This window comes from Pleurodeles waltl, chromosome 12 (assembly GCF_031143425.1).
Source record: "Pleurodeles waltl isolate 20211129_DDA chromosome 12, aPleWal1.hap1.20221129, whole genome shotgun sequence".
In the NCBI taxonomy this organism is placed as follows: Eukaryota; Metazoa; Chordata; class Amphibia; order Caudata; family Salamandridae; genus Pleurodeles; species Pleurodeles waltl.
In genome coordinates this window covers 351,718,026-351,745,831 of record NC_090451.1, presented here as the reverse complement: position 1 = coordinate 351,745,831, position 27,806 = coordinate 351,718,026, and the positions used below count along the sequence as shown (strand labels likewise).

The window sequence follows — 27,806 nt, the reverse complement described above, 5'->3', positions numbered from 1 at the left end:
ATTCTATAAAAGCACGCAATAATCAGGGCAAACAACTGAGCTGCAGCTTATAATGATTTTACAATGTGTACCGACCATACAGCATTTTATATGGTAAAATATAATGAATGAAAAATGGGTATGAACGAAATCTGTTTTTCTGACATGTGCACCAAGACAATGAGTTTAGAAACAGTGTTTTTTTCGTACACCTCTGAAGTCCGGGCTACTCATAGCCGTAATTCAAGGCGTTCTTTGCAAAATGTCTTCTTTCTTACATTCTGGCTTACATTTGGAAACTAAAAATACACAAAAATCTAATTGGTAATAAGGAATATTCTACAATTCTGTATTCCCACAAGTCTCTCAATAGAAATGGTACCCCACTTTGTGTTGCCTGGACTAGCATCTGAGACTCAAACTGTCCTAAGACATGACTCTTCAAAACGTTTTCTTTTTACAGTGTTTTTATGCTGAAGCCCTTGCAAACCTCAAACTTTGGTGAAAAACAGATTTCCTCACATTTCTGAGGAAAGTTCCCAAATCTGTGAAAGCCACAAATTTCCTACCATCCATTTGATTGCACACTTGTCCTATAGTACTCCACTTAAGTAGGTGGTCCTACATCCCCCAGCAAAAGAGGCCCCACAACAACGAGAACAGATGGAAAATCTCCACTCAAAACTGACACTCTTTTTGTAATGTAGGCAGCTGTGGGTATTTGGCCTGGGCTTGGCTATCACCCAGAGAAACCTTCCAATCGCAAACATTTCTGAAAACTAATCACCAGGGATGGTCTGGTGTTGCGTGGATCGCATGACATTTTACCCAGAAGGCCTTGCAAACCACAAACGTTGGCTAAATCACACACATTTTCCTCACATTTCTTTGAGGGAACGTTCTGGCATTGGCGAGTATACAAAAATCTCCTACCACCGAGTGTTCAAATGCATTTCACAATAAAATGGTGCCTCACTTGTGTAGATGGACCCCCACGTCCTGGGGGCCCCTCCCAAACAGGGAGCTTCTATGGAATGGGAACATTCACCCCTTTTCAACTGTGCATCTCCCACGCTGATCAGTGCAGGGGAGGGAGGGTTATGCTCCAACGTACCAATAAGGAAATGAAATCAGTCGGTACTAATGGTGCCCACTGGTTTCACTTTCCATTTGTGACATCAGCATCCTGTATACCAATTCTGCTTAAAGCCCCACATAAAAAAGAAACCTTGGTGCAAGTACCAAAGTTTAATTTTAAAGCCTCCCCACCGTTGCTGCGTTAAAGAGCTTGTGCAAGTGTCAGCCGTTGTGCTACGTTCACACTATGATTTCCTATGATCATGCAGGGGTTGTTCATCCAGTCCCAATTTTTTTCTTTCCATTTAGGTTCTTGCAGTTCCGAATGTATAACTGGAAACAGGACCTCAAGTACCAGAATGCTAAGAGAAAACCTAAAATGAATGAGCTATTGGTACATGGACCAAAAAAGCTTTGCTAAAATCTGTCTCACCTTCTCCTTCACCATGGCCTGATTCCAGTTTACCTACACCAGGGTTCTGCAAAGTCGGTCCTGGAGAGCCAGGTCCATGGCAGATTTTTAGCATATCCACATTTAGAAAAATGTAGATTTCTGAAACATCTTTTTTCTAAATGTGGCTAGGCTAAAAACCTGGCATGGACCCGGCTCTCCAGGACCGACTTTGCAGAACCCTGACCTACACCATCATGGAAATGATTTACTAAAAGAAAAAAAAAGAAAAAACAATGGTGAGGACAGGTATGAAATGAATTATATTTAAAATTATTTTGCCTAAGCTAGAGACAAAGCATGAGAAATAAAATATTACATTTTCTTTTTAAAATTCTAGTGCAGGGGCGTGGCCTGCGGAAGGACGATCATGGCATCCACTGGATGAGGTCCATGTTTGGGCTCCCTATAAGAGCTCATAGCGGAGTTGGTGACCCATGTCTGCAAGCAGCGGAGGAGAGCCAAAACCCCTCCCTCCCCCCAGGGGAGTGGTGAGCAGGGCAACGGGGAGGGGGGCATTGCACGGAGGCGGGGGGGGGGGTCACTGGCATTTGCAGAGGTCTTGGAGGTGATGGTGGTGACCAGGAGCTTCCTGGAACTACTGTGCACATAGGCCACCCTCTTAGGCCTGCTCCTCCTCCGGAAAATGACAGTGAAGCCATCCCTCGAGTAATTCTCTCCCCGTAGCTAGAGATGGGCTGTCGGCAGAGCACTAGAGGTGTGGTGCAGAGGTCTTCATAGCCTCCATGTGAAAAACTCATCCAGAGATTACGGTGGTCCTCCTGCTGTTTAAAGCACCAAACGAGCAAACTGCGGGAAGGTCTTGTTTGAACTGAGTATTGGTACACTGCTAAATTATCCACACACTCCCCAGATCACTTGAAGGCTAGCCTCATAAGTAAGTCCCTGCATCTGATCTAAGATGGCCCTCCAAGCCAAGAAGCAGGACTGCTGTCACATTCCCCGGAACCGCTAATGCCTAAGCGCTCCACAGGGGTGCTACCTTGTAGCTTTCAACTAAGGGACGTATGAGAAGGAAATCAAAGCAACTAAAACAGCTTGTTGAGTGCTGGGGGACGTTAGCATCAATTACCACACAAGCTGACAAAGTAGCTGTGACCTCCAAGAAAAGCAAAGGGGGACCGCAACCATAATGGAAGACTTACAGTCATGCCTAATCAACCTGCATGATAACATTTCAAACATGGTGGCTACCCAGATGTAGGCTCTGAAATACAATCTGGTGGCAGACCTCTGAAGACATTACAAAGGAACTTCAGGCACTTGGGGAACTAGTGGTCACTAAGGAGGATGCCATAATGGTCATGAATTAGGGAATGGAGAAGCTGCAGGACTGTGGTACTAAAATGGAGGAAGAAGTCAGAGAACTGTGGAGAAATGCACCGGCATGGAGTATAGGTCTCATCGCAACAATATATGCACCTGCAATGTTCAGGAAATCGAGGTGGGGAATGATGTGGTTCAGGCCCAGATGAGTCTCCTCATACATGTCCTCCAGAAAGCCCTGACTTTGACATAGGACTTGGCCACGCCCACAGAGAGGGTGCTTCTAGACCAGAACCAGGTACGAGAACAAGAGAAATTATCACAAATGTGGGCTTTTGCAGGTGAGCGACAGAATATTGTGAGAAGCCAGGAAATTAGAACAACTTGCTCACCAAGACCAAAAGAGACTTGTACCAGGATCTCACCAGGGATACTTTGAATAAGAGATGTGCGCTAGCACAGATGCGCAGATGGCAAATTCTATACAGATGGACATTACTGTTCTCCCGCTGGTTTCACCTAGAGATGAACACCCATGTGGTGTGCACTCTGAAGGAAGCCTGGGAGATCTTGGACCCATCCTTGGATCACCCTCAATCCCAGTTCACACAGGAAGACAACTAGAAATAGCAGTCCAGGGAAAGGGAGAAACTCAAAACACTTCACCAGACGAATAGGAAATTAGAAGGTCCTATAGATACAGCAATCTTGCAGGCACTATGGCGTTGGACTGGGCCATGGATGATTTCCCTGGACGAGTTCCTGAAACTCTCCAATTGCTGAGGACACCTTTACCGTCCAGGGGAGGTCTGGAATGGATGGAAGCAGGCTACAAAGTGACTCATTATCATATTAGGGTGTATCTGATCCCTACCCTTGGAAGAAGGATGGCAGGGGGAGATATCTGGAGGTGTGTATGGGGGAGGGGTGGGGATTGAAGGTCAGGGAAAGAGGGGGCTTGGGGGAAGGAGGGTAAGCTGCTGACAAGCAAGGGTCAGAGTGAGCAGAAGTGGAGGTACAGTAGGCATAAAATCGTAGATGAGGACGCGTGCAAGGTAAGGCAAGTTCAGACTATACTTGGGCCCCTTGGATCCATTTACATTACTAGTATCAGGGTCTAAGTTGTTTCACGGAACATAAAGGGGCTGAAATCTGGCAACTAAGCACCATAAAATGTTGAGGGAAGTACACCCAGATATCACGTGCCTACACGAAAATCACTTGAAATCTATAGACACCTGATGAGACACAAGCCCTATTCCAAGCAATACTTTGCAGCCTCTGTGGAAAAGAAAGGGAAAGTAATGACTGGAATCCATAGGCTTCCACCTTGAGGTAACCAGAGTGATTAGAAACACTAAAGAGGGTTGCTACATTTACTTACAGAGTAAAGACCAGAGACTTCCCTGCAATATTCTTAATATATACCATCCCAACCAGGGTCAGGAAGAATCCCCAGCCTGCTTGTTGATTTGGATTGGCGATTGGGACCCATCTATCTTGCTGTGGGCGGGAGACTTCAATCTGCCCCCTGACACCCTACTGGATAGGTAACCACAAGACTGCTGTGTGCATAATACAATGTTATCAACCCTGTTGTGGTAGATTGAGGAGCTAGGCTTGGTAGACCTATGGCGCAACAATCGCCCCAATGACACAGAATTCTCATTCTTCTCTCAAGTCCACATTTCTTCCACACGTAGTGATCTGATATAGGGTACTCCAGATGTGTTGGAGGCCACCCACTTTTACTCAAATAGCAGTAGCTATATCTGACCATGCTTTATTTACCTGGGAAGGTAGGAGACAGTTGAACTACAAAGCCTGGCCAAACTGGATTTCTGATTAGCCACTTTGGAAGAAGAGACCAGCAAGGCAAAAGCTCAGTGATTAGTCAGTCAGTGATTAGTCAGTATGTTGAGACAAATGACTCTTGCAAGACATCACTAACAAGCAAGTCTCCCTTCTGAGGCTCAATAGTCTCCACAAGAAGAAAAAAAAATCTCTTCCCTTCCCCTCTCATTTTTCTCCTTGTGGAGACTAGTGAGCTTCATGCTGGTTGGTAGTGTTTAAATAGGCAGGACGTATCCCTTCATCTTCAAAGAGGACCTCTCTACTCGAAAGAGCTGTGGAGTTCTTTGAACTTCCAGACCACTTTTTTTTTTTTGGGTCTTACAAGACTTCCCAAATACACTGTTGGATGCTTTCAAGGCAGTTATCCGCAGGAGATATATTGCTGAAAGAGCACACCTACACTGCTTTGCAATGCTAACTACAGCTTCCATAGAAAACGGACCTAAAGGCAGCATCAGAGCCCTATTGAAGAACAGATCAATGAAAGACCTACAGGAAGCTGTCTAACTGAAAGGGCAGATTGTTCTCCTGGCCACCGAAAAATCTGGAAAACACCTCTGTGCTTGCAGCAACAATTTCACAAACATGATAATAGAAAAGGGTCACTGCTTGCTTGGCAGTTAAGGACCCAAACAACCTGCAAACAGATACCTACAATACACCGTGAGGGGCAAGTGGATCTAGAACAGAACAGAGATAAAATTAGGGCCTTTCAAGACTATTAAACATACCTATACCAGCCAGACAGGACATCACCAGAAGAGGTGGAGAACTTTGTATCGGCAGTCCGTCTGCTGGTCTTAAGCAAGGCTAATATAGATTTGTAGTGGGAACTGATTACACAGGAGGTGGTGACCAAAGCTGTCTGGGAGTTACACCCGGATACATTCTTGGGACAAAATAGATTGAAGAATTGCTTCTACAAGCATTTTAAAACCATACTAGTCCCACATTTAGTCAAACTATTTATCTCCTTTCTACAATCCCATTCTGTGACCCCCAGCAATGAAAGAGGCATACATAATTCTTCTACAAAAAAAGGTTAAGCCACCTGGTAGGTGTGAGGTTTAATGCCCGATAGCACTGCTAAACCCCGATGCCAAAATATTCACAGAAATCCTGGCCTGACGGGAAGCGCGGACCCGGGTAGGTTAGTCGCCGCCTGGAGCACCATCACACAATAAACTGTGAACCAGATGACTGGTCCGTGTTGTCCCACGTAGCACGTTCCTTAAACAGGGATGGGCGACTGATAGGAATAGTTTTTCCTCAACATATTATTGTAAGTGACTGGATACTTTTGTATTGACAATTACAGTGTTCAATAATCCATAGTATTTAAGATTTGGAGATACATTTTGCAAATTGGTCCTGAAGAAGCGTCACCGGACCCGGCTGGGCCACCAGCGACGCGAAACATGTTGACCCTGATGAGGGACGGCTAGGTAATTCCCTGCCTCCTCTCTCTTTTTCCTTCCTATTTTTATCACAGTGTGATTGACCATTGTCTCTGTTTCACTCTGATTATTTTTAATCTTGGCCTCTGACTTCAAGATAGACTATTAAACAGATCACTCATTCTGATTTCAGTGAGTCAATTTTAATTGCTATCTACCTCTCTTTTTTGATCTCCATACCTCTCACTCTTATATAGGGTAGTGGCATCATCTATTAAGATCTCCGGCAAAGAGCCCCCCCGTTTGGGGTGGTGCCCGTCAGACATTGCAGTGCCAGTCTGACGAGGAGCAACTCCGATGATGAAGCATGACACCCTCCAGGGTGTGTGAGGTTTCTGCTCCTAAAGATTAGGACTCCCTACCTAGTATCCTTTCCTTCTCCAACTGGAACAGTGTATTATTTGTATTTATACAACAGAATAGCACTACATTTAATAGTAAAGTCTAGTCATAGAGGGATCTCCATGCTAATCCTGTCCCTACACCATGAGAAAGAATTCAATAGAGTTGCTTGGAGTTCAGAACGCTCGAAGCAATGACCTTGAACCTGTGGTGGCTGGCTGCTAGTTACACTCAACCCCACAGCACGGGTAGTGGTCAATGCAGAGAAATTGGGAAAGATCTGGTTATTTAGAGGCACAGTGCAGGACTGCCTTCTCTCCCTTCCTATTCGTCTTTGCAGTGGAACCTCTTGCATCAATTATCTGATGACAGAAGGAGATTGTGGGTATGCCTTTCTGTGGGGAGGACTGCACAAAATCCACCTATTGTGGAAACCCTGCAGACCTATAACAAAGTCCTAGGATTCAGAGTAAAATACGACAAATCCGAGATGCTCAGAATGGAACTGGACCCAGAACACAAACAAACACTCTACTCTCATCCAGGACTTCTTTCCGTTGGGCGGAAGGCAAAAAGTTGAAATAACTTTGCATATATATCACCCGAAAATATAGGTAGGTACATGCCGCAAACTACCCCTGCTGGCTGAGCACTATTGAAACAGATTTTGCTAAATGGAGCAATCGCTATGTATCCTTACTGGGCTGAGTTTAGGTGCTGAGTAGTGGTGATTAAACAAAATGTACTCCATAGGGTACTTTACATATTCTATGATCTACCGATAAAGTTGCCCAGGAAAGGTATTCACACTTTACAGCAGGCTAGTGACGAATTTATTGGGGCAGGAAAGTAGGTGAATATCCTGGAAAGTGCTGAGAGCCTCTGAGTTTGGCGGTGGAGAGGGGGGAGAATATCAGTGGAGGGTGGGATGATCAGGGTCTCTCCAACTTTAAAAATTATTAACAGGCAGCATCAGAATCCTATTCGAGTATTCAAATATTGAGAATGACCGCCACTGGATCCAAATGGACGCGGTGAGCCCCTAGACATGCAAGACCCCCGATCTGCTACTGTTCCGAAATAATTAGACTGACCATAGATATGTGGGTTTCCCTCATGAGGAGCCAATGCTTGACCATGTTCCCCTCCCTTTATACCACTATTTGGCAAATTAGACTTCTTTCCGGACACAGAAGGGAATACCTTTGCAAAATGGGCGGATGCAGGGTGCAGAATGTTTATTGTCCTTTTTTTCAAGGGGGGGTGGCAAATTTAGGAGTTTACTCAATGCAAACTAGAATTTTACCTACACTAAAAGATAGTATGCACTACTTTCAATTGAGGAACTCTGATCTCTTCCAATTAAACCAACTAGCAGCCACTAGAACCTTAAAGTGGGAGAAGCTATTTATGACATAAGACTACCAAATAGCTTATTTCCAATATTTACGAGATGTTATCAGAGATAGAGCCAAAACAGAAAGTTCATATATGAAGAAATGGGCCCAATGCCTGAGGGGGCCCTGCATCCCCTTTTGACTGGGAGAAACTGTGGATTGTAGTTATCTGCTCATAACTGATCATGTGTCAAACAAAGGGATATTGCTTAGTTGTCCCAGATCCCTGAGACCTCCACAGATGGTTCCCTGATGCGAAAGACATGCAAACTGTGACTTGTTACTTATGTACGTGGAGTAGTGATTGTAAGACAAATATAGCCTGCTTCACTTGCTCAAATAGTTGTATGCTCCTGGGAAGGATGAGGGAATGGGATAGATTATTTCTAAGTGTTTGGGAAAGGCTGTGTATAATGTTGAGAATAAAGAACGTGTGGGGACGTCTTTCCCCTTCTCCTAGTAAGTTCAAAACAGAACCATAATAAAATGTCAATGGATTAAAAAACTGTTCCAGTACAGTCAAAGACAAACACCACTACTAAGAAACAAAACCTTGCTTTGGATAGCTTGTTGGTCAGAATTAAGAACCAAGTAAGAGCATCCACTATGTCAATAGTACAGGTACACATCAGGGTGGACAAAAGAGCCAATTGCTTCTTTGAAGAACGCATAAGTTAAAGTCTGAAACTGAAGCTTGAGAATTCCCCTTCAAAATGGTCAAAATTCTACATAATAAAAATTAGACTAAAAGGCACAAGCCGCAAGGTGCAGCCCCAAAATTGGCAATATGTGAGGTAAAACAAGATTGTATGCCAAGAAATTGTCAGCCTCCTCCACACCAAAAAGAAATCTCTTCTGAGACCCTGGGGTATTATAAGTACATTTGGTCTCTTAACTAAGGAACATTATAAGTGAACTGAGGGTGTGTAGAAAAACAGCCTGTATGCAGGTTTCCCCCTAACTTCTGCTCCTCTTTGAACTACTAGCAGCCACCCCACGGAACTTACACACAAACACATGTAGACTACCATAGCAGAATACATGCAATGGTGCAAACCATTTTGAAAACGCAACATTGCACACACCCTGTGTGCAATGCCCACAACCACTGCATGTGATATATGTAAGTCATACCAACAGAAAGCCCTAGAGACCTAAGGTGGGGTGCATTATAATACATGTGAAGGCACTACTGCATGAGCATGAGTACCACTGACATGACTAGTTCCATTGCTAGACATTGCAAGTGTCCAGGAAGCCATTTTGAGGACATGTTTTGGGCACTTGTTATTACGGTTACTCAGCTACATGATGGCTTCAATGAAAATACTGGTGCTTGGTATCAAACACCTCATCTTAATAAATATGTACTGATGCCTGAATCAGATTTATTACGCTGTGCACCCAAAGGGCACCTTAGAGTTGCCCCCTGAAAACCTACTAGTCCTTTAGTGTGCTGGTATCGACCAGCCTGCCACCACGAATGAGTTTCTGACCCCCTGCAGGTGTGTGCCTGCACTCTGAGGCCAGAAACAGTGCCTGCTCTGGAGGAAGGTGATCACACCTCCACCAGTAGGACGGCTAGCAATTTAGCATATCAGAGCTGGGGGCTTTAAAAACCCCTGCTGCCTTCGATATGCGACCCTAGCTCAACCCTAGATCTGGGGAATGCCACCCACTTGGCACCAGAGCTGGCGGGAAAATAGATATTCAGGAGGCGTGTTGCACTTCTAGGCTAGTCACACCCCTAAGATGGGCTACCCGAAGTGCACAGCCAAGGAAGGGTTTCACCATTGTTGCTTTTGGTGAAATTAGGAACTCTGGGTCAGGAATATGTCCACTCTCCACATGAAGTGGTCATATTGTGGGTGTAGTCACCCCAAGGGTAAGTAGCCCATTGACTACTACCCTACACTCCCGTAAACACCACTAAGTTCAAATGTAGGGGTAACCCCAACACCAGGAATCAGATTCATCTACCTGGGAATCGAAGGAGGACAAAGAAGAGCAGTCACCATGAGAACAGAGGACTTACCCTGAACTTGGTGCCAAACTCTGCCTTGCTGCTGGGACCTCAACAATTGCACCGACCCGACTAGTCCAAAAGCTGTGCATGTTTCCAAACGCTTGGAAGCCTGTCCAGCAGTTTACATCTCCCTTGGGGGTGGATTAGCCATCCCTCTGCATCTGCAGGCACCAACTGCATCTGCCCAGTACTTCGTTGTGCTGCCCATCGGGCCCACCAAGGAAGCATCTCATCAGGAGGAGGTCTCTGTGGTTCCAAGAAGTCAGACCAATCTCTTAAGCGAGTTGCGGGATGCTAGATCCTCTAGCAGCCTTCCTCTACCAATACCCTGGGAACCATAGCAGTCACCGCAACCAAGGCTTGTTGGGTGTGCAGTCCAGACACCACGGACACCAACCAGCCAACGTGCGAAATCAGGATCCACGAGGCCTTTGACAAGAGTGGCCCTCCTGCCCAGTTCTCTCTCCCTCTCCAGGTCACCAAAGCCAAGTGAAAGCTTCTAACTACTGCGACCCGCCAGACCAAACACCTCTGCACCTGAGTCCATGTTCACATAAACCAACTGTGTCTCTGTGCTCCAGGCACCCTCAAGAGCTGAGACCCTCTTTGAGTTCTGCCAGACTTGTACCAAAGTCCTTGCAGCCTTTCTTTTACAGCTACCCTGCCACTCACTTTAACATGTAGCGCTCAAGGCTACCAACGCAACTTGTAGTTCTGCAACCAGACTCACCAGGGCAGGTAAAACCGAACTACTGGTGGTTTCATGGACCCTAGCCCCTAAGCACCTTAAGTTCCAAAGGGCACAGTCAAGAAACGCTCACAAGCATATGTATGCAGTGCAGGTTTCTCCCATAGAATAACATTACAGTGTTCGGGACTCATGCCTCAAATCTAATAGCTCTGTTATGTTTACTTTTTTTTTTATAAATCTATAATGTCTAAAGTACTTACCCAATATCAATGGTCTTGGTGTCGAAATATATATGAAAAATCTATGTTACTTTTCTAAATTGGTCTCCGATTTCTTATTGGGTGTGTGTCTCTGATAAACCTAAATTGCTCGACCACACTGCCACAAATAGAGCACTTGGGGTTACTAAAGTAAGCCCCTGTAAACCAATAAGGACCGTCTGGACATTTTCCAAGGTGTATCCCTATATTGGTACAAGAAGTAAAAAACAGTTTCCTACAGGGTGTAGCAGCCATTTTCTGACATGGGAGGAAATTGAGAAAGTGGTAAATGAGCCCTATGAAGAGAAATAACTAACACACCACAAAAATGCATTTCCCTCTCTCTTTTAGCTCCGGGGGGGGACGACGACGACTCATTTTTTGAAAATAAAAACATGAACTCTGATTTGAAATTTTAGTGAAGGTAACAATGGCTACTCTGTCTGTTTTCACGATGTATTAAAAATTATAATAACTTTGCCTTTCAATGTTTCATAGGAAATATATGACTTAGATCTCATTTTATAGGACAAAATGACTAAGCCAAAGGGTGAGGAGTTTAGAATGAGCATTTGAGAGTTTAACAAGAGATGTGCATTTTTATCTCAGAAAGGTGGATCAACAGCTGCAAAGTTAACCGGAGATCCAGAGAGGAGACATACAATACACTAAGTAATGGAACACTTTTGACATGAGTTATAATATGTTCATTTTCTAAAGTGTGCGATTTTCTCGTTAAGGTGACAGCAATGTGTTATTTTTAACTAACAATATAAACATCATTCTATTTCTGGAACAAACCTCTGATGATGTGCTGCATGTAAAGCAGCCCTGCTCACAATTATCGTTAACATGTTGCGTCAGAACCCCTTATAATTCCAAGAATTATCATACAATCTTCTCCCTACTATTCAAATGACCACACACTGGTAAACGCTAACAAACTGATTCTTCAGCATGACTTGTTCATTTTAGGGAACCAGAAAGGATAATTTCCCATATTTACAATATCCTCTTTAACACATCCGCTCTCAGCACAGTAGCCAACCTGGAGAGGAGGAAATCCCTTCTCCATTTCACCCAGGACCTGTAACATTACTCGTACATCAATTTAGACAACCCCCCAATTCTGCTCCAATTTAGGATACAGCTCTCCATACAACTCCTACTCTCAGAACCCAGCTACCCCTCCAAATACTTGTTCACTGTATCTCTTCCATACACTCTACAAGGTTCATTGCTGTACAAATATTACATACATACATATACATCTGAAGAGTTTGGCATTTAATCTCATTGAGAAACAGTGCAAATGAGAAAATGATTACAACAAATTGTACAAGATTTGCCTCCAAGATGAGTACACAGTGGGCGTGATGCTTTCAGCATTATTATGGTACTATAGAATATCCTGCTTTCCATCTTTATCACGTTTTCCTAAACAAAGCACTGCATACGTAATTGCCTGTGTACCATCCCTGTAAGTGAGGCAATTTCACACTTGAGTTCGAGTTCACTATTGGCAATTAACTTTCTAAGTGTGTTGCTTTTATGTGAACATTAAACCAGGAGAGCTATCCCATGTGAGTGATCTCACTGCAATAAACGTTCAGAACAAATGGCACTTTGCAGAATCATTCTTTAGAAGTAATAAACGCAATGTATTATTCATTAATTAAACCTCAAATGTGTTGCACTTGTGTGCACTCTGCCACTGCCAGGTCCTCCTACTCGAGAGACAGTGGGTTGCGTTTGTATGTCACAAGGTAAATTAGAGAATGCGACACCTTGCATTGCAATTAGACACTAGAGGGGCCTGGAGCACATTCTAACAACACCGTATTCAAAGGTAACACATTTTATTTGGCATAGCAGTGCATTTAATTATGTGAATGTGTGGTAAACAGAACAAGATTCAAACAAATAGGTATTTCAATAATTTACTGCAACAATAACAAGTGGTCAAAATAGGACTGTACCTCGTTTTGGGACAACGGACGGTATTTTGTTTGATAGCGACTCAGTTCAACATTTAGACGATGGACGGTCGTTTTTAAGGCATCATTTTCATCTACTAATTCTTGAGCTTGTTCCCGCAGCGAAAGCAATTCTTGTAGTTCTTCTTAAAAAAGATTAACATCAGAACTTCACAACAGTCGTATTGCCGGCATATCACAGACCAATATTTAATGATCATCTACGGTGGCTAATAGAACAACATACTATCATTATGTGATATTCTTCCTCTTAATTAGTTTCAACTTTAAAGTCTCCTGAATAAAGTCAGTTCACACAATGTTTGCTCTTGAAGAACAACTTACATACCTTTGGTAACGCTCTTTTTGATAGACACTATCGAGCTGTAGATTTCTACTCCTTTGAATGTTCCCATCGCATCAGACTGGATCCGCAAACTTTCAGCAGTACCTCTGCATGCTGAAAAGTGGTTCCTTGCAGCTCTACCCAGATGCCGATCGCTGTGGAAATGACGTGTGCTATATAGGCACCACTCACGTGTGCGGACATCAGTTGCTGTCAAGTCTGTCCACACCCCTAAATGCAATGGCCCAAAAACAAATCAGTACATGGTGTGCAGATTCCTAGACTTGTGTTCTTATTAATTAGTGAGAGTCTCTATCAGAAAGCTCTTTATAGAGGGGAGGTAATTTTTCTTTTGATAGAGACTTCTAGCTCCAAATCCGTCACCATTTGAATAGATACCAAAGCAGTACCTATGTGGAGGTGGGTCTGTGATACGTCAGTACCCGATTAAGGTCCCAGTGGAGTATGACAAAAGCAGAAGGAGAAAACCTGTTGCGGCCCTTTCAAAAATCACATCACAACTGGTGATTTAAACAAAAAGGTCTTATCAGGCAACCGTGAAAATGGCCAAGAGGGCCGAAAGATAGCCCTTCCTAAACCATGCCCAGCGAAAAGCCCTGCCAGACAAGAAGTAGAACAAATAAAAAGTCAAACAGCTTGGCCTGGAGGGGTGGGGGGACAATCTTGGAAGAACTGCACCATGCCACTAACTTGTCCCAACAACAGGTGTATACAGTTTTCGTCGAGAAATGGCTGGCTGCACAGCTTACATCAACCCACCTCCTGTGGAAGAAGTTCAACTGTTTCGGTCAATCTCCAAGAATGAAGGTGGAGACTGCAGAGGCCCGGCTGCAGGACCCTGGCTTGTTGCTGCGACAGCAGGTCCTCCTGGAGGGGCAGCCTGATAGGAAAACATGTGCTCAAGCACATGAGTTCCGAATACCATCCGCTCTGTGCTCAAGCTGGAGCCATTAGGATAACTTGGGTGAGGTAATTTCTGATCTTCTTGAGAACTATGGTCAGGAGTGGTGTTGACAAAGTCATACAAGTGTCTCTAATTCCACTTGCGGCAGTGACAAACAGATTGAGCCAAGGTTCTTCCCATGCGCAGAAGAGACCTTGCACCAACTCTGGGTGTAGCTGCCATTCGTGATCCACTATTCACTGACGGTTGAGCACATCTGCTGTGGCATTCAATGTCCCTAGAAGACGGTTCACCACCAGGACAGCTCCTTGGTGGTCCAGCCATTTTCAAAGGTGGAAGGCCTCCTGGCACGGGGTCCATGACCCCCTCCCCCTATTTATTGCAGTACCACATGGCAATAGTGCTGTCAACGAGCACCTATACCAGCCTCCTTTTGAAGGACAGCAGGAAGGTTTTCAACACCAAGCAGATGGCCCTCAGCTCCAGAAGGTTGATATGGGGCTGGGACTTCACCCGACTTGAGATGCCTCTGATCTCTACCTCTTCCAGATGGCCACTCCAACCCAGAAGGGACGATTGGGCACCATTTTTCATGGTGGGGAAGGGAGAAGCCCTGCCACTGACCCAATCGTGGCCCAGCAACTACCACTGAGGGGATTTTACAGTTTCCTTCAAAATCTAAATGTGGTCGGGATGTCCCATTGATGTTGGGTCCATTGGAACTTCAGTTCTCACTGCGAAGCCCGCATATGGCACCTGGCAGTGCTAGCTTCCTTAGAGTCAACCTCACTGAAATCGAAGACCGAGGCTGTACGATCAGGATCACAGCCTGAATGTCCTGGACTCTCTCTCCCGGGGGAAAAGCATGAAACTGAATGTCTAGAATAGCTTCGATGAAGGAGAGCGCCTGAGAAGGAGTCAGGTATGACCTTGGCATGTTGACAGTAAACTTCAAAGATGACAGGAGGTTTGCCTTAGTCTGGAGGTGGTTGAAGACTGCCTAGGGCAAGCCCGCGTTCAACGCCCAGTCATCGAGGTAGGGAAAGACTGGCACCCCTGACCTCCCAAGGTATGCTGTCACCACACCCATCACTTTTATGAACCTCAAGGGGTACTACTGACACCAGTGGGCAGCACTGCAAACTAATAATGCTCCTCTCCCACCATCAATCATAGCTAGCACTGAAGGGCTTGTAGGTCAGGTATGTGAAAATAAGCATCCTGCAAGCCTAATGCTGCCATCCAGTCTCCAGGGTCAAAGGTAGACAAGATCTCTGCCAGGGTGAGCATCTTGAATTTCTCCTTCCAGAGGGTTTTGAGAGGGTGCAGATCGAGAATAAGCTGAAGTCCTCCTTCCATCCTTTTTGGGCGCTAGAAAGTGCAAAAGTAACAACCACACCCTACTTCTGGCACCCTTGAAACCGCTCCTTTGGCCAAAAGAGCTTGTATTTCCTGACGCAAAATGGAGAGGTTGTCCTCCGTCAGACGTTTGGTGGACAATGGGAGGGGGAGGAGGAGTGGGGGGAACCAGTAAGACGCAGCCTTTGCAAACAATTTGTAGGACCCACTTGCCTGATGTCATCGCTTGCCAACTGGAAGAGAATCAGCAGATTCTGCCTTCCACTTGTTGTTTGTGACCGTGTAAGGGTACACCAAAGAGGTCTGGCAAGTGAGACTGACTCAGATGTGGGGCTGTCGCGTAGGTTCTCATTATGCTAATGAGGCTACTGGATTTGGGCGGCAAAACCACATGGATTGTGGGTACTGAGTCCACACCATATGACACCTGTCAGCCTAATCCGGGTTCTCCGGCTAACTAGGAGCACCTCATCTCTGGCTGAGATGATTGTGGCAACCGGGCGCATGACAAGAAAGACTACTCAGGGGAATCATGGGCGATTAGATCTCTTCCCTTTCTCTCAGTTACAGAAACCTCATGTAGGCAAAGACAACAGAGGCAGAATACAGTTCAATAAGAATGTATTGAAGTAACTGCAACTTAGATAAAATAGCTTGTATTGCAATAACTAGGATGATAAAAAAACAATACAAGCAAGCATGTGATTAAAAGAGTGACACACAAACAGTCCTACCATACAGTCAAATAGAAGTGATTGATAGTCCTCCTGCCTACGCTATGTTTGAGCACAGCATTATAAGCCTAATCTTCCCTTCAGGTTTCCCCCTGGGAGAACATCATCCCTCATACCTGGAGAAAGAAGCCTGTGGTCTAGAGAGACACCGTCCCCATATGGATCAGGGGTTCGGCCATCTAAGCAAGCAGCTGCAGCGAAGCAATCAGCCTACAGTCGTGGTCATCTGGCTGGAATCTCCCTCTAATGTGTTTAGGACAAAGGGGTGTTTTTATAATAAAACAGCTGACATTCTAAGAAATGGTCCCCACGTACGAGTGTGTGTTTTTCTGTGAATGTTGGAGGCACAGCATACCACGTTTGTCAGCAACCCTATCTGACTGTAGCCTTGGAGAAAGCACAGAGTGCCTACTAAAGAACGCAATGGTTTCCCAGGCGAAAGGACAATGAAATAGAGAAAATAAAACAGCACCGCAAATGTGGCTATTGCTAGAAAAATAAAGCAATGCTGAATAAAATGTATATGGGTTAAAGTGCACAGCAGCAGGCCTAGTTATCTAAAATAACGTGTATAAAATATGTCTAAAATAGCTATACAACAGGGCGGTGGACACCTCTGCCCCTGTCCCTCAAATGCGGTAAAGGATGCTTCTACCAAATATATAAAAGGAGCGTTGGAACGAGTGCGGTTGGCTAGGCAGGGTGGAAAGGCCCAGAGAGTGAGCTGTGGCCCTATTCTCTTTGAAACATTCACGGGCAGAGTCAGCGTAGTCCCCGAACAGGCTAGTTCCATCAAAGTGCATGTCCATCAAGGAGGACTGGACATCGCCACAGAGTCCAGTCCAGCACAGCTACGCATGGCAGTGGATAGCAATACTAGTGCCAACTGCACACCCAATGAAAAAAGGTGGTGTTCAAGCCACAACAAATTGTGAACTATGCCGCATTACAACCATCTTGACTTACTTGAGACAGTACAGAGCAAAGAACTTCCAGCACACCAGGAATGACTAGTACCACTGAATACCAAAGGTGGTGACTATAATGGTATAACAAACAGGCAGTGATAACACAGGGCCAAACTAGAGGACAAAAGAACAAGCTACTTACATTCGGTGACACTTTTCTGGTGGATACAGAATCTACCTGTGGATCCTCACCTTTTGAATATCCCCAATGCATCAGCATTCCATGGAAACTTTTCTTTACAGCTCTCCCACGTTGACATCATCAGAGCTATCTGAAGCCCTCGTCATCATATTGACATCAGTTTCCACACATTTTTTCGTACCTTCGGCAAACGGCCAAATCGAACATCACAAATGGAATAGCTTGTAGTAAATTTTAAATTGATGATATATATGTGTATATAAATTACCTAGTAACGGTCACCACTAGGGTTATAGTTAGACCTACTTTCTATAGAAAAAGTGTTTTTTGTTTTGCTAATAACGTTGCACTGTTTGATGAAGCTTCACAAAATTTTCCAAACAAATTAAACGCTCACTTCAGCATCTGTCTGGAAAGTTTCAGCGTGATCTGTCAAGCCGGGGCATAGAAAAAGGGGGTGGTTCCAAAACGCTTTTTACACATGCATTTTTCCATAGGTACTTTGAAGAGAAATAGCTCCCGAACCACTGGATGGAATTACACCAAACTTGGCAGAAAGGTAGCCCTTGGTCCAGAAAGCTTCTTTTGTGTTATTTGGTGTAAATCCGTTCAGTAGTTTTTGAGAAATTAAAGCAAAAAACAAACGTGTAAATATAGGGCTGCGAAGGCTCCGCAGACCCTCCCAATCTCGAGCTGACATCTGTTTGGTTGCCAACACTTCAACAAGGTACTGTTGACAGCCATCTTGGGACTAGAAAAATATTCAAAATAAGAAAAGGGGCCAGGGTAGGGACATTCTGATCCCTTAGCTCTGGTGCTGGGTTCCCAGAGGAACCCCCTCCCCAGATCAAAAAAGCATTTTTATTTTTTAATTTTCTGCTGGAGACATGGCAGATTTGCTGAAAGTTTTAAAAAACAAGCACGGGCTCCCGCACTTCTTTAAATGTAGCCCCTGGGTGGGCCAGTTCCCAGGAGCACTGAAATTTTGAAGCAACCTCCCCAGGGCTTTAAACTATGTCAATAAGGGGGTGCAAATATGCATGTAGGGAAACAGATGAAAACATTACTTCTGCAAGCAGGAAGCTGCTATTTCAAGCAGCTACCTGCTTGTGGGAGCAATGCTGGGTCCCACAGGGCATGGGAGCCTTCTAGGGCAGCGAGGGCTTGGAGGCTCCACCCGAAGATCTTGTCACTTTCTCTCTGTTCCTTCTCATAATGAGATGGAAGAGAGAAACACAGGCGGTTATTACAATGGCCTCTCCATACAATGACTTCAAAGAGTCACACTAGCAAGATGTTTGGTAAGGGTGATATAGTTATGTTTTGATGGACAGCAGACCATGGTCACTTCTGGCATAATGGTAAAGCACTTGGACTGTAACTCAGTAGGCTGAAGGTTCAAATGTATCCCATGCCAGTGTGTCTGTTTATTTTTCAGTGTTTTGACTGTTAAACATTCCTAGTCATGTAACATGGCAGTCTTTTTCCAATCAAAATCTTTGGGTTCAATGTCATAACTAGGTCTGGACACCACATGCTAAGGATTCACTTTTAGCCTAGTGATTAAGTTCTCAGACTCGTACACTGAAGGTTGAAGGTTCAAGTTAATGTGTGTCTGTGGTCATTTCCCTGGGTCCCCAGGGCTGAAATTGGCCAGGATAGATACTGTATTCCCCAGAAAAAGCGTTACTGAAGGAAAGTAACTTGTTCTTCTGATGAATATATCTACCTGCGGATTCCTCATCTTTTGAATAGAGTACCCAAGCAATACCACACTCTGAGGTAGGTGCCTGTCTGCCTATGCCAAGAAAATCCGGTAAAACAGCACAAGCAAAGTGACCATCCCTCCTAAATTACGAGTCTAAGCAATAGTGCTTTGCAAAGTTGTGGAGGGAGGCCCAAGTTGTCGCTTTACAGATGCCAACCACAGAACACTTCCAGCTAAAACAAAAGTAGAAGACTTAGCTCTAGTAGAACGAGCTCTAATGCCTTCTGGTGGTTCTTTCTTAGTCATGGCATAGCAGATCTTATATGCACAGAAGGATACAACTAGACAATGTTCTTTTATGCACAGCTTTACCTTTCATCTTGCCCACATAGCCAACATACAGCTGATCGTCCAGCCAGAGATCACGTCCTGTCTATATAAAAGTTAATAGCCCTTTAAGAATCCAAACAAAGTCTTTCCTCCTCCTTAGATGGATGTGGAGGAGGATAGAAAGTAGGAAGGATGACAGACTGGCCCAAGAGTAAAGGCATAACCACATTTGGCAGGAAAGCAGCCCAGGTTCTCAATACCAACTTATCTTCTGAGAAAGTTATGAAGAGAGGTTTCACACTTAATGCCTGTAATTCACTAAGATGTCTAGCAGACATTTTGGCGACCAGAAAAATCGTTCTGAAGCTAAGTAATCTTAAAGGACAACTATGGAAGGGTTCAAACAGAGAGCCCATAAGGTAAGTTAGTACCAAATTAGGATCCCACTGAGGTATGACAAAAAGAGTGGGAGGATGTTTGTTATTAAGCCCTTTAATAAACCTTAACACTATAGGGGATTTAAACAGAGAAGGTTGATCAGGTAAAGAAAGGAAAGCTGAAAGGGCAGACAAACATCCCTGAACTGTTACAACTGCACAAATTTGCTGCGCTAGAAAAAGCATAAAATGTCAGACAAATGGAGTCATCAGAATTTTCTTCACACCTCTTTACAAACCTAGCCCATCTGCCAGAATAAACAAATTTGGTGGAGTGTCTTACAGCCAATAAAATAACATCCACCACATTGCAGGGGGTGGGTGGGGGGGAGAAAGAAATCAGATTGCCCCGTTCAATCTCCAGGCATGAAGGTGCAGGCTGTGGAGCTGGGGGTGTAAAACCTGCCCCTGGGACTGTGAGAGGAGGTCTGCACTATGAGGGAGACTGAGGACACAGCGAGAGGTGAGGAAGGTCTATCTACCACACCCTTCATGGCCAATCGAGGGCGATTTATATGACTTGGGCCCTGTCTTGGCAAATCTTCCTCAGAAATCGAGGAAATAAGTCTATGGGGGAAATGCATAAAACAGCTGGGAGCCCCAGATCAATCGAAACTCCCCCCTCAATGTTCCTTGCATTATAAACCGGAGGCTGCCGTGTTTGTACCTGTGAGTGGCAAAAGGTATTTCTGAGGGGTCCCCATAACCAGAAAATGTGAAGCAGCACTTCCGGATGGGGACACCACGATTGTGATCAGTTGAAAAATGCCTACTGAGACTGTCAGAACTCCGGCCAAGTGATTTGCCATGATACAATTCTGATAGTCCTGAGCCCGGGACCAGAGTCGTAGAACTTCTTTGCAGAGAAGATATGACCCTACCCCTCCCTGTTTATGTACCACATTGCAGTAATATTGTCTGTTACAACCTCCACTGACTGACCACAAATGGAAGGGAGGAAGGCCTTGAGGCCCAGATGGATCGCCCACAACTCCAATAGATTGATATGAAACAATCTTTCACCCTGAGCTCAAAGCCATTTGACCTCCAGATCCCCCCCCTCAGATGAGGGCAAAACGGCTTTACTTGAAACAGATTGCCAAAAACACCCCACCATCGAATGGTAATGGCGATGGAAAGGCCCAGGTTGAACAACAACTGAGTTGTTCACTGCAAGTGATGCAGCACCAACTCTGAAGACTTGGCTTTGATCAGCCAATCATCCAGATAAGAGAATACTAGTACTCCCCCACCTTCTGAGATGGGCTGTGACTACTGCCATCACCTTCCTGAAGACTCAAGGGGCGGAAGGAAGACGAAATGAAAGAACTGTAAACTGGCGATGCCGAGGCCCTATCAAAGCAGACATACTTCCTCTGCGATTGCAGAATGGAAACATGAAAGTACACATCCTGCAAATCGATCAAGATCATCCAGGTCTTCCTTTTCCAGCACAAGAAGCACCTCTGCTAGGGTCAGCATCTTGAACGCTTCCTGCTTGAGGAACCACTTCAAAATCCTGAGGACTAGGTTTGGACGTAAACGAACATCCTTTTTGTGATTGGGAGGTACCAGGAATAGCATCCCTTGCCCCATTCCTGCACTAGAACCAACTCTACCGTACCCTTTTGAAGTAGGTATTGGACCTTCTGTTGAAGGAGTAAAAGATGTTCTTTTTGAGGACTAAAGGGTGGGGGAAATTCTTGGAAGAGTAGAGCGTACGCATTTTTTTTACTATATTGAAAACCCACTGATCCTATGTTATGGACATCCACTGTGGTAGAAAATGGGACACCCATCCTCCCACGGGTGAAAAACATGCTCCAAGATGGCAAAACTAGGGCTGGTTTCCTGTGACGGTGGCCAGGGAGGAAGGGGAAGTTGAGGAGGAGGCTGCCTCAAGGGTGGCTCCTCCTCGTCTACCTTTGCCACAACCTCTACAACTCCTGTAGAGGGGACTGGAAGGCTGCTGTCTCTGATATTGCTGCCTTCCACAAAAAGAGAAGTTCTGGCCAAACCACTAGTATCTTTGAAACTGCCTTTAATCTCTAGGCTACCTCTGAAGGCCTAAAGATCTCACTGTCGCCTTACTGTCCTTGACTCTTTCCAAGGCAGAATGCGCTTTGGTACCAAATAGTAGTGAACCATCAAATGGCAAACCCACCAGGGTAGACTGCACGTCCATTGAGAATCCAGAACACCTTAGCCATGCATGCCTTTTTGTAGAGACCGAGGTCCCCACTAATCTTGCCAACAAATCAGCTGTATCAAGGCCTGACTGAATAACGTGTCAAACAGCAGCCTAACTGTCACTCAGAAGCTCAGCAAAGTGCCCTTGAACATCTTCAGACAACTTCAGGACAGCTGTTTTGGCTGACTCCATCTGAGCATGAATGTATCATCCCAACAAACAGGTTGCATTGGTTGACTTTAAAGCCATACTATCAGAGGAAAACACTTTCTTTGCAGACTGTTCCATTTTCTTCGATTCTCTGGCAGCAGTAGTTGTCGGAAAAGACCCTTTAGTTAACTTTGAAGAACAGGAAGCCTGTACAATCAAACTCTCAGGTGAAGGACTAGTGGATAAAAACAAAGGATTCTCCGGAGCAGGCTTATATCTCTACTTGCAATGGGCCTAGATACTGCAGAGGAAGACACAGGTTTCTGCCATATCTCCAGAATAGACTCAGTCAACACCTCATTAAAAGGTAATAAAACCTATGTTGAAGAGACAGAAGAAAGCAGTACTTCAGTCAAAAATTAGACTGGAGTTCAGTTGACCGAAGTGGCAATTCCAACCTATCCACAGCCATCCTAACCACTGAATGATACAAAGTCACTTCAGGATGAAGAATGCCTTTTGTAGACAGACCCCACTCTGGGGAGGTGTCTAATCAACTAGCCCTTCAAACTTTGGATCCAGTGAAACAATTTCCCCCTTCTGCAGTTCAGGGTCTCCTAACAAATACTGCTCCTCTTCCAGAAGTTTCTGTGCCTCCCTACAAGACCTATGTTTTTTTACTTCAACAACAGTGTTGGAGAAGCCAGTACAGGCATCGGTGAAGTCAGCAACAGTATCAGTGAAGTCGGCAGTGACGCCAAAGACTTAGGCGCCTGTTTAGAAATGGCTAACAGCACTGGAGTCGATTCATGTGATGTAGATACAGCCGACGTCGGAGAGGATGCAACCAGCGCTGCTTACGCCTGTTGAACTTCGAGTGGCAACAGAGTCACCTTCCTCGGCACAGAAGGAGGTCAGGATATCTGGGTTACCATCATAAATGGCAGGAATAACGCCTGCTGGTATTACAGCAGAAAACCACCCAAAGAATAGGAAAGCAGACCTATGGGACCCGCAGGCGCAAGAGGTGGAGTCATCAAAGACAAAAATGGTGTACATAGCATTTAAGAAATTTAAAGGGTCAGGCCCTGGAGTCGGGAAAGATGGATACTTCTGCTCCTGTCAAGGAGGGGAAGGTGGAACAGGAGTCGGAACTGAAACCTCCTCAGGCTCTGGATTTCTAGGTGAAGTCAGAAGCTGCATTGAAATCATGGGCAACATCAGAAGGACTCCAGGACCCGGGGCCGGAGCCCCCTCACCTCTTTCTTCAGTTGACTTTGAACGCGGAGATACCTCAGAGAATCCTCCCTCGAACAGCAAAGCAGAGAACCATGATGCCACTTTTTCTTGTGTGTCCTCTTCGATGACTTTGAGGAATGCAGAGACCGCGATTCCAAATGAGGAGAAGACGTCTGACTTTTCTCACCTTGGTCATGAAGAGCTTCGCCTCTCTCTCGCCTTCAAAGCCTTGGGTTTCAACCGTTGGCATAATGAACGTTGTGGTCAGAGCTCAGACACAAAGATATTCTTCATGGGGCTCAGTGACATCTGACCCTCATATTCGTTGCAGGTTTTGGAACCAGGCTTCCTTGGAGAAGACAATATTTCTGCAACAACGCTGCAATTCCTTGAAAAAATGTAGCAAGAGCACTACACTATGGAGAGCCTAGAAAAAAACTGTGAGGCATCAAAGGCGCAGAAAGAAGGGAACTGTTGTCAGTATGCCACACAGAGCTTTGTATGGTTCCGATGAAGTCATGCGAAGTCGCGTGTGGAGCCATGGACATTGTGACATTGTCGTCAACATGGGAGAGCTTTAAAAGAAAAGTTTCAGTGGAATACTGGCCCACTGTGGCTATTCAAAAGGTGAGGAATCCACAGACATATGTATTCACCAGAAAAAGTTGCTTATCAAATGTTTCAACTTGCTTCGCTTCCCTATTAGGGAAAGTGGTAGGAAACATGTTTGGTATTAAATGGCTAGTGGAAGCCTGAATCACAAGACTTCCTAGAGAAGGGTGCTGGGACAAGAAAGCCAGATCGCATGGCACAGGAGGGTGGCGTCTGGCATTTGGTCTACTAACTAGAAGGCCAGAGCAGGTCTTGGCCCAAGTTCCCAAAAGTGTGTCAGTCAAGCCTCAGTAAAGGGCAGGAAGGGCTCAGGAGAGAAGTCTGGCCCAGCAGCAGGACCTTGGGTCAGAACATTAGTTTTTTACCTCCAGGATGGGGAGGTGGAGAATCAGGGACTTTAGCCGACCTGCCCATGACCATGGCATAGGATGCAGTTTCTACTCTGGCTGGAGGAGAGAAAAGGGCTGCAAAGTGACAAGGAAAGGGTAGATCTGTTTCCATGACTTTAGAATGGTCATGTTCGAGGTTGCCGATACCATCTGGTACTCTGGTAAGGTTAGGAGTTCAGATGGGACATGTGAGCTAGCTAGGATAAGTGTCAGCACGTACTTATGGTATATATGGACAGAGCCACTATATTCTGAGGTTCATGCTCATCTAATGCAAAGTCCTACTTGATTCTTAGGAACCGGATAACACTTTGGGAGCATAAAAGAGACTACTTTCACAATCCACGTGCTTACTCAGGGGAGTGAGAATGGAGTGAAGGAGCAGAACTCTGCTACGACTTCTTGGGCTGCTTGTGCCTAATGGATGTCTTGAAGCTAGGTGAAGTCCAGCCTCTGGTCCGGCTTCGTGGACTCCGGGAGCAGTACTGGGAGTGAACCTTCGAGACAGAACATCACTTGGTGGGGTTCCCCTGTTGAGTTTTCTTATGCTTCCGGGTTCATCGATACGCTGGCTTGGCAGGTCTTGGAGTCGTGGCTCGACTCCAGACAACACAGGCACATCTGATGAGGGTGACATCCCTTGCACACAGTATCAGAATGTTGGAGAAACACAACAAGGTGTCTCACAGAGACAAGCGGGAGCTCAGGATCTGGAGGAGTGGAGGAAAAAGCCGATGTCAGTGTGCAGGAGTGGCACCTATAGAGGCCTGCACGTCACTTTCAGAGTAGAACAACATCAGTACAGAGCACCAAGGCTCCACCTTCCGTCATGCAGAGTGTAGGAAACTTGCAATTGTTGCAGTCCCCCCCCCCACACACACACACACACACACTTTCTGCCTGATATTGATGCTGATTTGACAGAGTGTGCAGGGATCCTGCTAACCAGCCCCAGCACCAATGTTATTTCCCTAAAGATTTACCATTGTTTCCTCAATTGGCACACCTCTGGCGCACAGATAAGTCCCTGGTAAAAGGTGCCAGTGGTACCAAAGGCCCTGTAGCCAGGGAAGGTCCTAAAGGGCTGCAGAATGTGTTGTGCCACCCTAAGGAACCCGTCAACTAGCACATTCAGACTGCCATTGCAGATTGTGTGTGTTGGTTGGAAGAAAATGGCAAAGTCGACAAGTCATCCCCCTCAGGGTTTCATGCCCACAAAACACTGCCTGTGGCGTAGGTAAGTCACCCCTCTAGCAGGCCTTACAGTCCTAAGGCAGGATGCACTATACCACAGGTGAAGGCATAGCTGCATGAGCAATATGCCCCTACAGTGTCTAAGTCCATTCTTAGATATTGTAAGTACAGTGTGGCCATATTAAGTATATGTTCTGGGAGTTTGTCATTATGAACTCCACAGTTCCATAATGGCTTCACTGAGTACTGGGAAGTTTGGTATCAAACGCCTCAGCACAATAAACCCCCACTGATGGCAGTGTGGGATTTATTAAAACAAATGCACACAGAGGGCATCCTAGAGAGGTCCTCTGTATTTTACCCAATCCTCTAGTGAAGGACTGACTGGTCTGTGCCAGCCTGCCACTAGCAGGCGAGTTTCTGACCCCATGGGGCGAGGGCCATTGTGCTCTCTGAGGCCAGAAACAAAGCCTGCTCTGGGTGGAGGTGCTTCTTACCTCCCCCTGCAGGAACTGTAACACCTGACGGTGAGCCTCAAAGGCTCAGGCCTCATGTTACAGTGCCCAGGGCACTCCGGCAAGTGGAGATGCCTGCCCCCTTGACAAAGCCCCACTTATGGTAGCAAATTCGGTGGGAAACAGTGTCCAGAGCTGAAGTGACCCCCCCAATCCCTCACCCCCCCTGCAGAATCCTCTATCTTGGTTTGGAGGACAGGTACCAATAGAGTTAGGAATGTACCCCCTCCCCAAAGTGAGTGGGCACAGAAAGGGTATAGCCACCCTCAGGGACAGTAGCCATTGGCTACTGTCCTCTGACCCCTGTAACGCCCCTAAATCTTGTATTTAAGGGCTTCCCTGAACACAACTCACCAGATTCTTGGCAACCTACAAAAGGAGAAGGACTGCTAAGCTGAAACCCCCAGCAGAGAAGAAGGAAGACGACAACTGCTTTGGCCCCAGCCCTACCGCCCTGTCTCTTGCTTCAAAGAAATTGCAATAGAACAGCGACACGTCCAGCAGGCCCAGCGACCTCTGCTTAGCTCCAGAGGACTGCCCTGCACCCAAAAGGATCAATAACTCCTGAGGACAGCAGCTCTGTCCAAGAAAACCCAACAACTAAGGACTCCCATCTCACTCCAGATGTGCGAATCCTGACCACTCTGCACCAGATGCCCACGGCCCGTGTCCAGGTGGTCCACCCAGCTAGAGAAGGTAACCAGGCGATTGTGAGCAGGTGCCCACCCTGGGTGACCTCTCCACCCCTCCATGACGATGCCTGCAGAGGGACTCCAGAGGACCCACCTGACCGCGAAGCTGCGGATGAAGATTTCCAACACCTAAAGACACTGCACCCGCAGCTCCCAGGCATTGGAGAACCTGACCTCCGGTGCAGCAACGTTCAGCAGATGCCCCTCCCCCTGTCCAACCAGTGGTGTGCCCGACACATCCCACTGGACCTCGCCTGCAGACTCTGAGTGACCTCTGGGGTCCCCTCATAGACAAACATTGGAAGCCTAACGTCCTGTTTGCACCCGGCCGTCCCTGTGCTGCTGAGGGTGTGTGTTTGGTGCCTACTTGTCGCCCCTCCAGTGCTCCTTCAATCCGCCCCTTGTCTGCCCTCCGAGTCACAGGTACTTATGTGCAGGCCAACCTAATTCCGAGTACCCCCTGTCTCCATAGAAGCCCAAGTTAAAATTGCTCATTTGTGACCTCTGTACCCAGCCGGCCCAGTGTGACTGATGGTAGGTGTTTGGGGTTAACTACAACTCGGAGACAAACTGTAAATGTTGTACTTACCTGCAAATCGAACTAACATTTCTTTCCCCCCAGAAACTGTTTCTGAAAATTGCAGTGTCCATTTTTTAAAAAGAGTATTGCCAATAATTGAAAAACGGTATGACTTATCGATTTCAAAGTACTGTTCATACATATGTGAAATATGAATCTATTGAAATACTTACCTGCAACTTGAAATCTTGTGGTTCTAGAAATATATTTTTGCTATATAAATACCATTGGTCTGGAGTTAAGTCATTGAGTGTGTGCTTCTTCTATTGTCTGTGTGTGTACAACAAATGCTTTGCACTACCCTCTGATAAGCCTAACTGCTCCACCACGTTACCACAAAAGAGAGCATTAGTATTATCTATTTTACCTTCTGTTAAGCATCTGGGGAACTGCTGGACTCTGTGCACACTATGGCCCTCATTAGAACTTCGGCGGGCTTGGCCAAAGACAGCCGAAGCTGCGGGCACTAGTATACCGCCAGTGCTGGCGGTATCTCTG

General features: G+C 45.7%; 1 protein-coding gene across 3 annotated transcripts in view; it reads right to left on the bottom strand.

The window, feature by feature from the left end:
- The window catches only part of CEP89 (centrosomal protein 89), a 1,116,496-nt gene that overhangs the window by 812,843 nt on the left and 275,847 nt on the right, over positions 1 to 27,806 (bottom strand). For 2 of the 3 annotated variants that reach the window (XM_069216542.1, XM_069216544.1), the window contains exon 9: positions 12,801 to 12,943. In XM_069216542.1, the coding sequence (XP_069072643.1) occupies positions 12,801 to 12,943 (143 nt within the window). The remainder of the gene's footprint in view (positions 1 to 12,800; positions 12,944 to 27,806) is intronic. The other variant, XM_069216543.1, reaches the window with a different exon arrangement.